This window comes from Herpailurus yagouaroundi, unplaced genomic scaffold (assembly GCF_014898765.1).
Source record: "Herpailurus yagouaroundi ecotype Mexico unplaced genomic scaffold, PumYag 215, whole genome shotgun sequence".
NCBI lineage: Eukaryota > Metazoa > Chordata > Mammalia > Carnivora > Felidae > Herpailurus > Herpailurus yagouaroundi.
In genome coordinates, this window is record NW_024412446.1 from 6,831,535 (window position 1) to 6,843,708 (window position 12,174).

The 12,174-nt window shown below is 51.5% G+C and overlaps 1 protein-coding gene and 1 long non-coding RNA gene across 2 annotated transcripts; one reads left to right on the top strand and one right to left on the bottom strand.

Moving 5' to 3' along the window:
* The first annotated feature begins 793 nt into the window (after window positions 1–793).
* ERAL1 (Era like 12S mitochondrial rRNA chaperone 1) lies at window positions 794–5,190 on the top strand. Its single transcript, XM_040455371.1, has 10 exons — window positions 794–1,110; window positions 2,411–2,538; window positions 2,644–2,721; window positions 3,106–3,152; window positions 3,306–3,367; window positions 3,537–3,649; window positions 3,741–3,989; window positions 4,134–4,283; window positions 4,407–4,487; window positions 4,600–5,190. The coding sequence occupies exons 1-10, from the start codon at window positions 828–830 to the stop codon at window positions 4,720–4,722; spliced, it is 1,314 nt and encodes a 437-aa protein (XP_040311305.1). The 5' UTR covers window positions 794–827; the 3' UTR covers window positions 4,723–5,190.
* LOC121017228 (uncharacterized) lies at window positions 5,189–5,948 on the bottom strand. The gene is made up of 2 exons (XR_005784676.1): window positions 5,902–5,948; window positions 5,189–5,340 (listed from the first exon to the last, which is right to left on the bottom strand). It is a non-coding gene; the product is annotated as an uncharacterized LOC121017228 (long non-coding RNA).
* Window positions 5,949–12,174: the final 6,226 nt, after the last annotated feature.

Consider the following 12,174-nt stretch of genomic DNA (forward strand, 5'->3'; position numbering starts at 1 on the left):
TCTCTCTCTCTCTCTCTCTCTCTCTCTCTCTCTCTCTCTCTCTCTCTTCAATTTCAAGAGTTTAATCCAGAGGCTTCAAAGGATGAATAAGGCTTAAGGCCACAAACAGCTAAGATATACCAAGTTTTGCAGGCCACTGAATCAATCTGGGGAATTGTAGGTGACTAAGCAGCTTCTCCCTTTACAGACCCTCTTTTTTCTCCAGAAAGGAATGGTCTCTGAGATGAGATGGTTATGGAGGTTTACAGAAGGGAAATCGCGTATGCTGCTCCTCGGAAACACAGACCTACGAACTGACTACTCCTTGGGTGGCAGTGGAGGCCGCTGCCGACCGCTAGACCAAGCCAGGGGTGGCACTGGGAGAGGATCCTGCAAGCCTGAGGCTAGAGAAAACCAAAAAGACCCTTAGGGGGACAGCGGAACAGCACCCGCTCCGGCTTCCACGACCTTTCCTCCTTAGATGCGTCAGTTTCTTCAGCCGCGATAAGTTTTGCGCTAAGAGAACGATTTCTGCCTCTAGGCCTCATGGGAGATGTAGTCGCCCAGGAGGCAGGGCTAGAAGAACCTTTTACAAAACTTTGGCAGGAGAAGAAGAAAGCAGCCTGTGTATAGGAGTCCAAAACAATCATCATATTTACACAAACTCTAAATACAGATTTTCCTTAGCCTCGGTCAGTCTCCAAAGCAGTTTCTCCTTCATCCCACCTCCGGCATCCCGTGCGTCTCCGCTCTCTGGGCCAATCTAGCTCTCTCGTGCTCGCTTTTCCACTGCTCTATTCACTCTTAGGTGCGTTTCTGGCCTGTTCCCGGAGTGCCTTGCGGCTGTAATGGCTGCTCCCGGGCGGCGCGCTGCTATGTTCTTTCGGGCGGTGTTAGGGGTCCGGCAGTTGGGCCCAGACGCCGCGAGGGGGTGGGTGACCGGCCTCTCCTCGCTCTTGGACTGTCAGCGGAGGTGCGTGTCTTGTTTCGCGGGCGCCGCCTTCTCTGGTCCCCGTCTGGCCTCCGCCTCTCGCCGATATGGCCAGAGCTCAGCCTTGGACCGCTTCCTCGGACTCGCTCAGCCAGACAGTTCGTTGACTTCTCATCCTCCCGCCGTGTCCATACACAGAGGTAAAGGGCCCAGATAGCTTGTCCCGGACTGTCACAGTTTTAGCATTTAAAGTTCCGAGTCAGGGAAACTCTCTGGGGATATCATCTTTGGTCTTATATTATGGAAAACGATCTCGAGGTCCCCAAAGAGAGGCGAGCCGTGAAGGATCTCACAGGAGAGAAATACCAGGTTCTAAAACTTTTGGAGCCAGAGGATCACAATCAGAGACGCTTACAAAAAGCAGGAGATTGAAGGGCCATGGGCAAAGCACAATTGTGGCTTTGGGATTTGGGAAGCAAACTCTATCCGATTAGTGCCCATCTACTTGTCAAGAGACTGAGTTACACCCAGGAAACAGCACTCTCTGATCTTCAAGTAGCATAGACTACAGTCTGGTGGGGAGTCTGGATACAAAAACTGGTAATTGTAATGCATAAGGGACTCCTACTTAGAAATACTGAGAAAGCTTGCAGAGCCTTCATAACACCCTTAATAAGGTGAGACTGTCAGAGCTGGAGGGATTTCTCGCTTTATCTGATCTAGATGTACTTTCATACATGTTCATAGATTTACCAGGCACAACTACAGTACAGTTCCACACAGTAATTGAATATTAAGTGCCAGGCATTGTGCTGATTGTTTTTACACAATTGCCAAAAGAAGGTTATTTTTTTTTTTTTAAGTTTACTTATTTATTTTGAGAAAGAGGGAGACAGAAACCTAAGCAGGCTCCATGCCATCCGTGCAGAGCCCAATGCTGGACTTGAACTCACGGACGGTGAGATCATGTCCTGAACCAAAATCAAGAGTCAGATGTTTAACTGACAGCCACCCAGGTGCCCCAAAGTTGTTGTTTTTTTTTTTTTTTAATGTTTATTTATTTTGAGAGAGCAAGCAGGGGAGGGACAGAGAAAGGAGAGAGAAAGAATCCCAAGCAGGCTTTGCACTGTCAGTGTAGAGCCTGACAGGGCTTGAACTCACGAACTGTGAGATCATGAGCTGAAACCAAGAGTCGGGCTCTTAACTGACTGAGCCACCCAGGTGCCCCATCAAAAGAAGGTTATAAGTAGGTGTTGTTTAATATTATCTCCATTTTACATGTGAGAAAACTAAGGGGCTTAGAGAAGTTAGAGAACTTAATAAAATTACATAAACAAATTAACGGGCAAACTAAATCTCAAAGCCAGGTCTCAGCTTCAACATGGTACACTAATCTTATATTCCTTACTTCCTCTGTGGGTGGGTAGGACTGAGTACCTGACAGGATCCATATTGCATTACCTCTCACTCCCCTCCTACCCCCTCCCCCCCCCCCCACAGATGAACAGGATCTCCTCTTGGTCCATCGTCCTGATATGCCCGAGAACCCCCGGGTCCTACGAGTGGTCCTCCTGGGTGCTCCGAATGCAGGGAAGTCAACACTCTCCAACCAGCTGCTGGGCCGAAAAGTATGCTCAATCTTTAACCCCCTTTTCATCTCTCACTTCTTTTCTGTTTATGGATTGTTCTAGAGGGATCTGGGATTTCACTTGGGACTTCTTTGTTTCTGGCAGGTGTTCCCTGTCTCCAAGAAGGTGCACACCACTCGTTGCCAAGCTCTGGGGATCATCACAGAGAAGGAAGCTCAGGTGGTGGGTACCTGCAAAGGGAGTCCAGCAAATAGGACAGAGGGTAAACCTACGAGGGTCCCCCTTACAGTTAGACATGAAGAAAATGATGTTTAGGTTCATTTCTCCATTAGACCTCATGCAGTTCTCTCTCTACCTTCCACCTCTGGCATCTAGTCAGAAAGATCTCATTCCCTCTTCACTCCTTTCTCATCTTCCACATATTCACAGTCATCATCTTTCTCTTGGATCCCATCTAGAACCAAAACAAAGCTGGAGGGTGAAAATCTAAAGTCAGCTTGGCTAAGAGTGGGGGCAGGCTCCTGAAATCAAGGATGGCCTTTCTCTCGCTCACCAGTCATAAGTGTTCCATCTGGGGGGCTGGGCATCTCTCTTTCCTGATTTTAGATTCTACTTGACACACCTGGTCTCATCAGCCCTGTTAAACAGAAAAGGTAATAGCTGTGGAAATGGGTATGTAGAGGGAAAGGTGTTGAGGAGAGGGCGGGGAGATTCTGTCATAGGGACTGGAAAACCCCCTTATACCCTCTTCCTCATCAGGAGTACATCAGTCATAAAACCCTTCCTGACCTATGTTTGTCCCTCAGGCACCATCTGGAGCTTTCTTTGTTGGAAGATCCGTGGAAGAGCATGGAATCTGCTGATATGGGTTAGACTCATGATGGGAATCTGAAGCCCAATTTACATGGTCATGGCCTCTCTCATTCCTGGTAGTTTGGGGGATGGGGGTTGGCCAGAGCCCATATCATGGGTCTTTTTGGGGGGTGAAGAAAGAGTGGTCATATCTTTGTCCTCCTCCCCACCCTGCCAACTTCCAGTTGTGGTTCTTGTGGACGTCTCAGACAAGTGGACTCGGAACCAGCTCAGCCCCCAAGTGCTCCAGTGCCTGACCCAGTTCTCCCAAGTCCCTAGCATCCTTGTCATGAACAAGGTGAGCACCACCTACCTGAAGGAGGGGTCTACTTTCCTCTCAGGTGCCCATCTCACTACCGCCCCACCCTCTGCCCATCCCCCATGCCCAGGTAGATTGCCTGAAGCAGAAGTCCATTCTCCTGGAGCTCACAGCAGCCCTCACTGAAGGTGTGGTCAATGGCAAGAAGCTCAAGATGAGGGAGGCTGTTCGCTCACAGGCCGGCACCCATTGCCCGGGCCCCGCAGCTAAGGGCCCAAACACACAGTCTGTGGGAGGCCCTCAGAAGATTGGCTGGCCCCACTTCCAGGAGATCTTCATGTTGTCTGCCCTAAGCCAGGAAGATGTGAAAATACTAAAGGTCAGTTGGCCTTGGCCATAGCCTGTCCTTTGATTTCCACCATATGAAGACAAGCCTCACAGTTCCTCCCGGAAGTAAGAGTGAGTAGGTAGGAAAGTCTTGGTTGGGACGGAGCTGCCCCACGTACCCTCTCTGTACCCACAGCAGTACCTCCTGGCACAGGCCCGGCCGGGACCCTGGGAGTTCCACAGCGGAGTCCTCACCAGCCAGACACCTGAGGAGATCTGTGCCAACACCATCCGAGAGAAGCTACTAGAGCACCTGCCCCAGGAGATACCCTACAATGTGCAGCAGGTGCAGGCACAATGAAGGGGTCTAGGGGCTCTTCACCAGCCACATACCCAGAATAGGCTATCTGGGGCCCAGAGAGGTAGGGGTATAGGCCTGTCTGACTAATCATGGTATCTCCCTGTGCAGAGGACAGTGGTGTGGGAGGAAGGGCCAAGCGGGGAGCTGGTGATCGAACAGAAGCTTCTGGTGCCCAAAGAATCTCATGTGGTAAGCTGGATTAAGCTTGGAAGGGACTAGGGGTCTATTAAGCAGGGGTTCTCCTCTAGCACTTAGAGCCCCGAGAGCAGCCTCATGGCCCTCTCTTTTGCTCCACCCTCAGAAGATCCTCATTGGTCCAAAGGGGCACTTGATCTCCCAGATTGCACAGGAGGTGGGCCGCGACCTCATGGACATCTTTCTCTGCGATGTTCGGCTCCGCCTCTCTGTGAAGCTTCTCAAGTGACCACTCTGCTGCCTCTCCCAAGGCATCAAAGCTGCTGGCCGGAGCCACTGACCAGAATGGTTCCTGCTCAGACCCTGCAGGGACTGGTAAGGGGCATGGACACTTCCTGACTAACTTGACCTTGCTTGAGTCTGCACAGCCCCTGCCTGGCCATTTTTCCCGTTGAAGGAAGGAACCGACCTTAGCTCAGTTCTCAGGTAGTTCCTCTGCCTCGGGCCTCCGCTGCTTAGGTCTAGAAGTTGGTTCTTTGGTGGGAGCAATACCACACTGCTTCCAGCTGGCAATGAACCCAGAGTTTCTCTCTCAGGTGCCACTTGTTAGCAGAGAGGTTTTTTTTTTTTTCTTATCCCCTCAGTTCCTCTACCTTGAAACCATGTGTAAGGACTTATGGGTCTTAAGTGAGATAGTGCCTCTCGCCCCATCCCTCCCCCTAGTCTCGAATTCCAATAAAGTTGAAAGACAAGCATACTGGTTCTCATCTTTATTTCTTTAGAATAAGAAAGAGAAAACTTAACCCGTTCCTTCACCCCCACCCCGTTGTCTGAGCTGGAGTCTCCCTCCCTTCCAGTGTTCCAGTGTTCCGCTCCAGGGTCCTGAGCTCTCTTCTTGGCACGTTTTCTGGGTGCAGCAAGAGAACCGTTACCATTACTAAACTCAGTAATGGTAACGGTTTCCTCGCCATTCCCAAGTGTCTTGGCAGTCAGCAGGCTGTGATAGGCTGAGCGGCGAGCCCCGTGGGTTTGCAGCATCCCCTGCCCTCCTCGTCTGGCTCCAGAGCTGGGGGTACCCGGACTAGTACATCATCTATACTGTAGTATCTCATCGCAAACTTACAGTATATGATGATATCCCAGCCAGGATCCTGCAGCAGGCACAGGGGACTGTGGCAGGGAGAGCCAGGGGCCGAGGGCAGAGCAAGATAGGCCAGTGCTAGACACCCAGATCTCCCCCTCCCTGGTCCATAGCTCCTGAGCCAGCAACCCCTTGATACTGTGGTCAAGGGCGGCCCAAGTTGCATAGGCAAGGGGACTGGCCTGGAGAACCCTGTAAAGCTCAGGTCTGTTGAGATCTCCTCGGGGACCCAGCACCAGAATTAAATAAACCAGAGATGATGTAATGAGGCAGAAGCTTCCCTGTGGTCACATCAACAAGCAGACAGGCCCAGGAGAGGGCACTTACCTGGAGCTGGAACTGCAGACTGTGGAGGCCTTTAGAGGTAGGGAGGCCCTGTCCTTGCCTCTCCACTCAAACTGCTTGCTTTTTAATCCACTGGCCCCTCCCCTGGGTGGGGCACTTTCCCGGGTTCTAGAGAGCCCCTCCTCTTAACCCTTTCCCTGCTGGACCCCTTGGAACAAGGGTCTCTATCCCCTCTCCCTATTAGGCCCTTTCTAGTATCCTTGCTAAGGTTAGGGTCTGTGCTTCGCTCCTATCCCCAATGAAGTTGGTCATCTATCTGCTGGGCCTGGGCAGAGGGAGAACAGACCTCCCCCTCCCCCCAATCCCTGGTGGAGGCTGTTGTTGACCATGGCAGTGGCAGCAGCAGTGGTGGTAGTAGGAATGTTAGTTGAACCTCTGTAAAGCAGGGAGGGTCCTGACAGCTGGATCTCTGAATTCTTGGGAAAAGCTCTGGCTTAAATTTCAGTTCCCCGGGCCCCTGCCTATATTTATGTTGAGCCCAAGGAGACTAGACTTAGGCAGTCAGACCTCTTGCCCACCTCTGCCATGGCAAGCTTTCCTGGGTGTGGGGCCGGGGGCCGGGGGCCGGGGTGGGGCTCTGCTGGTGATTTGAGGGCAGGTGAATTCCAAGCTCTTCTGAGAGCCAGCATCAGAATGGGTAGAGGCCTGGGCACCTGGGTGGTTCAGTCGGTTGAGCATCCGACTTCAGCTCAGGTCACGATCTTGAAGTTCTCAAGTTCGAGCCCCGAGTTTGGCTCTCTGCTGTCATCTCAGAGCCTGCTTCAGATCTGCTGTCCCCCTCTCTCTCTCTCTGCCCCTCCCCCGCTCACTGTGTCTCTCTCAAAATCAATAAGCTTAGGGGCACCTGGGTGGTTCAGTCGTTTGAGCATCCAACTTCAGCTCAAGTCATGATCTCACAGTTCGTGGGTTCGAGCCCCACGTCGGGCTCTGTGCTGACCGCTCAGAGCCTGGAGCCTGCTTCGGATTCTGTGTCTCCCTCTCTGCCCCTTCCCTGCTTGTGCTCTGTCTCTCTCTCTCTTCCACAAAAATAAATAAACATTAAAAAAAATTTTTTAATAATAAACTTAAAAAATTTTTTTTCAAAAAGAGAGAGAATGGGTAGGGGCCTGTGGAGAGCTCAAGACTCAGTGAGAGCCTGGCAGTATTCGGTTCTCTTGCCTCTGGGGAAGGCGAGACTCCTGGAGTAGACCCTTCCCTCAAGCAGGGTCTCTGTTATTTTAGACCCCATACTGGAGGACATATCTGCTTCTCTGCTCCCCCCCCAGCCCCCATCCTAGACAGTCTGGTCTGTATGCTGGGAGGCAGTTATACCCTCCTCTGCAGGGGCAGATGCAGCCAGGATGGGGTGTGGGATGAGAGACCAAACCCTTTAGTTCCTTGGAGGTGTTGTGCTTCCTGCTGTCGCAGAATGTTGGCACGTGCTCTTCCCTCTGTTTTTTTTTTTTTATTTTGTTCTGGTTTTTTTTTTAAAGATTTTTTTAGGGGTGCCTGGGTAGCTCGGTTGGTTGAGCGTCCAACTTCTGCTCAAGTCGTGATCTTGTAGTTCATGAGTTTGAGTCCCACATCAGGCTTGCTGCTGTCAGTCTGTCAGTGCAGACCCTGCTTCCGATCCTCTGTCCCCCTCTCTCTGCCCCTCCCCTGCTCATGCGCTCTCTCTCACTCACTCTCTCTTTCTGCCCCCAAAAATATTTTTTTTAAGTTTATCTTCGGGGGGGATGGGGAGAGAGGGAGAGAGAGAGAGAGAGAGAGAGAGAGAGAGAGAGAGAGAATCCCAAGCAGGCTCCATGCGATCAGCATGGAGCCCGACATGCGGCTCGATCTCACGAACCGTGAGATGTTAACCTGAGCCAAGATCAAGAGTCAGACACTTAACTGACTGAGCCACCCAGGTGCCCCAATATTTTATTTTTTTTTAAAGTAACCTCTATACCTACCATGGGACTCGAACTTACAGCCCCCAAATCAAGAGTTGCCTGCTCCACCGACGGAGGCAGCCAGGCTCCCCTCCTTTCTTGTCTCACTCCTATTCCCTCTACATCTGTAAGTATCACCTCTGCAGGGAAGCCTTCCCTGGCTAGTTAACTCTCCCTGTTATGGGCTCATTTATTTGTGTGATTATTCACTTTAGCAAATAATCATGAGAGCCTGGTTTGTTCGCCAACGTATCTCCACCACGGAGTAGTGGCTAATAAATAAACATGCGTGTCAAATGTCTGACATGGAGCTAAGCTCAGCGTGATGTGGGGGAGGAGAGAAACTTTGGCCTGGGGAGACCGGCAGACAAAGCTGTAACTCCCAGGCGAGCCTTCTCTGTCAGACCCTTCGTGTTCTGTCCACAGCAATAAGCACGGTCCTCAGTCCCGAGCTGTGAGCTGGGTGACTAGCCACTGGCAAAGCACTTAGCATGAGGCTAGTGCTGCCCCCAGGAGGGACTCAAAGAAGCTAGTTCCCATCTCACCTCCTCCCCACGGGGGCTCACCGAAGGCCGCAAGTGATGAGCAACAGCAGGGGTGGGTGAACATCCGAAAGTTTGTGGAACATTCTTTTTTAATTTTTAATTTCAATTTTATTATTTTTAAGTAATTTCTACACCCAGCATGGGGCTCGAACTTACAACCCCAAGATCACAAGTCACACACACTACTGACTGAGCCAGCCGGGTGGCCCTCATAGAATATTCTTAAAAGCTGCTTGAGGCCCTTGAGAGAGCCCAGGTTTAAAAATAACAGGCCCAGGGGCGCCTGAGTGGCTCAGTCGGTTAAGCATCTGGCTCTTGGCTTTGGCTCAGGTCATGATCTCACGGTTCATGGGTCTGAGTACCGAGTTGGACTCCACGCTGACAGTGGAGTCTCTGTCTCTGTCTCTGTCTCTCTCTCTCTCTCAAATAAATAAACTTGAAAAGAAAGAACAGGCCCTGAGTGACAGTCCCAAGTCCACTGCATCCAGCTCTGTGACTCTGGACGGAGTGCTCTCAGCTTAGTTCCCACATGTGTAAAATGGGAGCGGGCCACACCTATCTCACATGGTGGTTACAAGGATGCTGCGAGTGCCCATCTCAAACTCCCAGATCTGACCTAGCACCTGTGCAGCCAGTGTCCGGTTCCTTCCCTCCTTCTTTCCTCTGTCGCACTCACTAGCTGCGTAACTAGAGACAAAGTGCCACTTCCCTGGACTCTGGTGGCAACACATAGCTCCCCGAGTTATAAGAATTGAGAAATATGGCTGAAGAACCTTTACAAACCCAGGCACTCTGTCCAGGTGAGAAATTATCGCTATGTCTGCTCCTTGCCCCCTTTCCTGTCCTGTGACTCCTGCTGCCACGCCACCCCTACTCGGAGACCCCACAGACAATAAGGCTTCACGCACCAAGGCCAAGATTTACGCCACTCATTGCTTAGGCTTCTGCCTAGTCCCTGCTTAGTCCCAAGACCAAGGGTGAACATGGGCAGAAACCAGGGTCCTGGAGGTAGAAAAGAGCTATCTCAGCCAACCAGAGATCCTGTGGCTGTGGCCCTGGCTGGGGTGGAGGGTGCTGTCATCAGGGTGTGGGCTGGAACAGAGTCTGAGCCTGGGTGGGGTAGTCTGGGGACCCTGATAAGCAGACTCGGGGCTATCAGGGTGGAGGCCTCTGCTTATCAGGAGCCTGCAGGGGCCACAGTAGGACCTGAGGACACTGCCCGCCCAGAGCTGTCTCCTGGATGGCTCCCCTTCCATCCCTCTGCCTCCTTTCTGCAAGCCACATGGAGACGCTGCCCCTTCCCTGGCCAGCATGGCGATGGAGGGCACAATCCAGGTCCTTGGACGTGGTCTTGCATTCTAAGAGCTTTTGCTTCAGATCAAGAAGCACGACTTTCCTGAGGCCAATGTGGACTGGTCTGGGAACTTTGCCTTCTCCTGTCTAATTCCAGTCCCTGCCACGGTAGCATCAAGCCCGTGACTCTTTTATTCTGACCTTCTTTGGATGAAGTCCTTAGACCACATGGTGAATAACAAAGTTAAGGAGGGTCAGATCTGCAAGAATCCTTCGAAATCATGGAATTCAAGTAATCCATTTCTGTAGGAGAGGAAACTGAGGCCCAGAGAAGGGGAGAAAATCACCCCCAAAGCCTCAGGGTTCCTCTACCTCTCAGCATCTGGGAACCCATGACCCTAGGAAAAACAAGAAGGCAGCAGCAGAAACCCACAGACACGTAGACACACAGGTGCACAGCACATGTATGTAATGCCCACATATACAGAGACATATACACACAGAGATACACAGCACGCATACTTAAAACAATAGATTCAGCTAGTAAAATTACTTTTTTCCTAAGTTTATTTATTTTGAGAGAGGGAGAGAACATGAGCAGGGGAAGGTGCAGAGAGAGAGAATCCCAAGCAGGCTCCACACTATCAGCGAGGGGACCGATGCAGGGCTCGAACTCAGGAACCGTGAGATCATGACCTGAGCCCAAAGCAAGAGTCGGATGCTTAACCGACTGAGCCATCCAGGCACCCAAATTTTTTTTAACGTTTATTTTTTGAGAGAGAGAGAGAGACAACATGGGTGAGGGGCAGAGAGAGAGGGAGACAGATGATCGGAAGCAGGCTCTGCTTCGACAGCAGAGACCTCTATGCGGGGGTTGAGCTCACAAAAACCGTGAGATCATGACCTGAACCAAAGTCAGACTCTCACCTGATGGAGCCACCCAGGTGCCCCCAATTTTATTTGTGTTTAAGATTTTATTTTGTATTATTTTATTTTAGAGCGTGAGGGAGTGGAGAAGAGCAGAGGGAAAGAGAGGGAGAGAAAGAGAGAGAATCTTAAGCAGGCTCCATGCCTAGCACAGAGCCGGATGAGGGGCTCCATCCCACCACCCTGGGATCATGACCTGAGTCGGACACTTAACCAACTGAGCCGCCCAGGCCTGAGTGAGACAGTAAATTGGGAGATGAGGCAGGACTACAACTACTCTCTAGACTCCAGACTCTGCGCTCTGTGCACAAACTTGCTACAAATGAGGTTGATTTTGTGCGTGTGTCTGTGGGGCCTTTTTGAGTTTCAAAGGCAGCGGAATCAGACCTGAGTTTTGCCACTTACCAGTAATGTCTTTCTGAGCATTTTGCTTCGTCTCTCTGCGTCTTGGTCTCCTCATCTCTGAAATGGGGGATGACCGGGGCGCCTGGGTGGCTCAGTCAGTTAAGCGTCCGACTTCCGCTCCGGTCATGACCTCACAGTTCGTGAATCTGAGCCCCGCATCAGGCTCTCTGCTGCCAGAGCAGAGCCTGCTTCAGATCGGTCTCTCTCTCTGCCCCTCCCCCACAGGCGCACACTTTCTCTCTCTCCCCAAAATAAGTAAACATTAAAAATAAAATGGGGATGACAATAATTCCTACCTCACAAGATCCTTGGGAAGATGCAGTGAAAGAACGTGTAGGAAGTCCCCCCCAACAGCCATCAGCCCAGAGCCCGACGCGGGGCTCGAACTCACGGACCGCGAGATCGTGACCTGAGCAGAAGTCGGACGCTCAACCGACTGAGCCACCCAGGCGCCCCTAGCTTATTTTTAAATAAACTCGACACCCAGTGTGGGGCTTGAACTCACCATCCCGGGATCAAGAGTCACATGCTCTAGTGCTCTACCGGCTGGCTCTACCAGCCAGGCCCCCCCACGTGCAACCCCTTTGTAAGCCTCTTCCCCGGCAGGTCCAACCCAGCAATAATCCTCTTTCTTCTGACTCCTACAGCTTGTGAGCCAGGCCTTTGCGTGGAGCTCACAGGCCCTGAAATCACACATCATCCTTGGCTTGAACGAGAACCTGTTGCTTTTCTTCCAGACCACCTGCCCAGGATGGGCTCAGAGCCAAAAGGGAAAAGCTTAGCTCTGGATTTGTCAGACCCTGGACTCCCGTCACTACCTGCTACGTGTGCCTGGGCCCTTGCCCTGCTCTCGGAGCCTTGAATTCCTTATCAGATAAATGGGCTTAAAATGTTTTCTTTTCCTGGTTGTTGTGTCGATGAAATGCGACAGGAGAGGTGAAAATTTCTAAGAAGAGCCTGGCTCACATATTAACAGGGGCTCAACAAATGCCAGGTTCCTTCTCTTCTGGCTTTGCAGTGAGCTTTCCCCACTCGCCCGCCCCCTTAAAGGGGCATGTACCCGTGGGCACGTGCGCTCACTCAGACACCTCTACGGACGCACACGATACTGCACCCCTGCACACCCGCCCAGGCACAGAGTGAGTCAGAAATAGAAACTTTCCAATCAACAC

What these genes read in the sequence shown, in the direction of transcription:
- ERAL1 (XM_040455371.1), top strand. Translation starts at nt 828, where the DNA reads ATGGCTGCTCCCGGGCGGCGCGCTGCTATGTTCTTTCGGGCGGTGTTA. An exon ending in AAGATGTGAAAATACTAAAG is followed by an intron (nt 3,990 to 4,133) that starts GTCAGTTGGCCT and finishes CTGTACCCACAG; the next exon opens with CAGTACCTCCTGGCACAGGC. An exon ending in TGCCCAAAGAATCTCATGTG is followed by an intron (nt 4,488 to 4,599) that starts GTAAGCTGGATT and finishes CTCCACCCTCAG; the next exon opens with AAGATCCTCATTGGTCCAAA.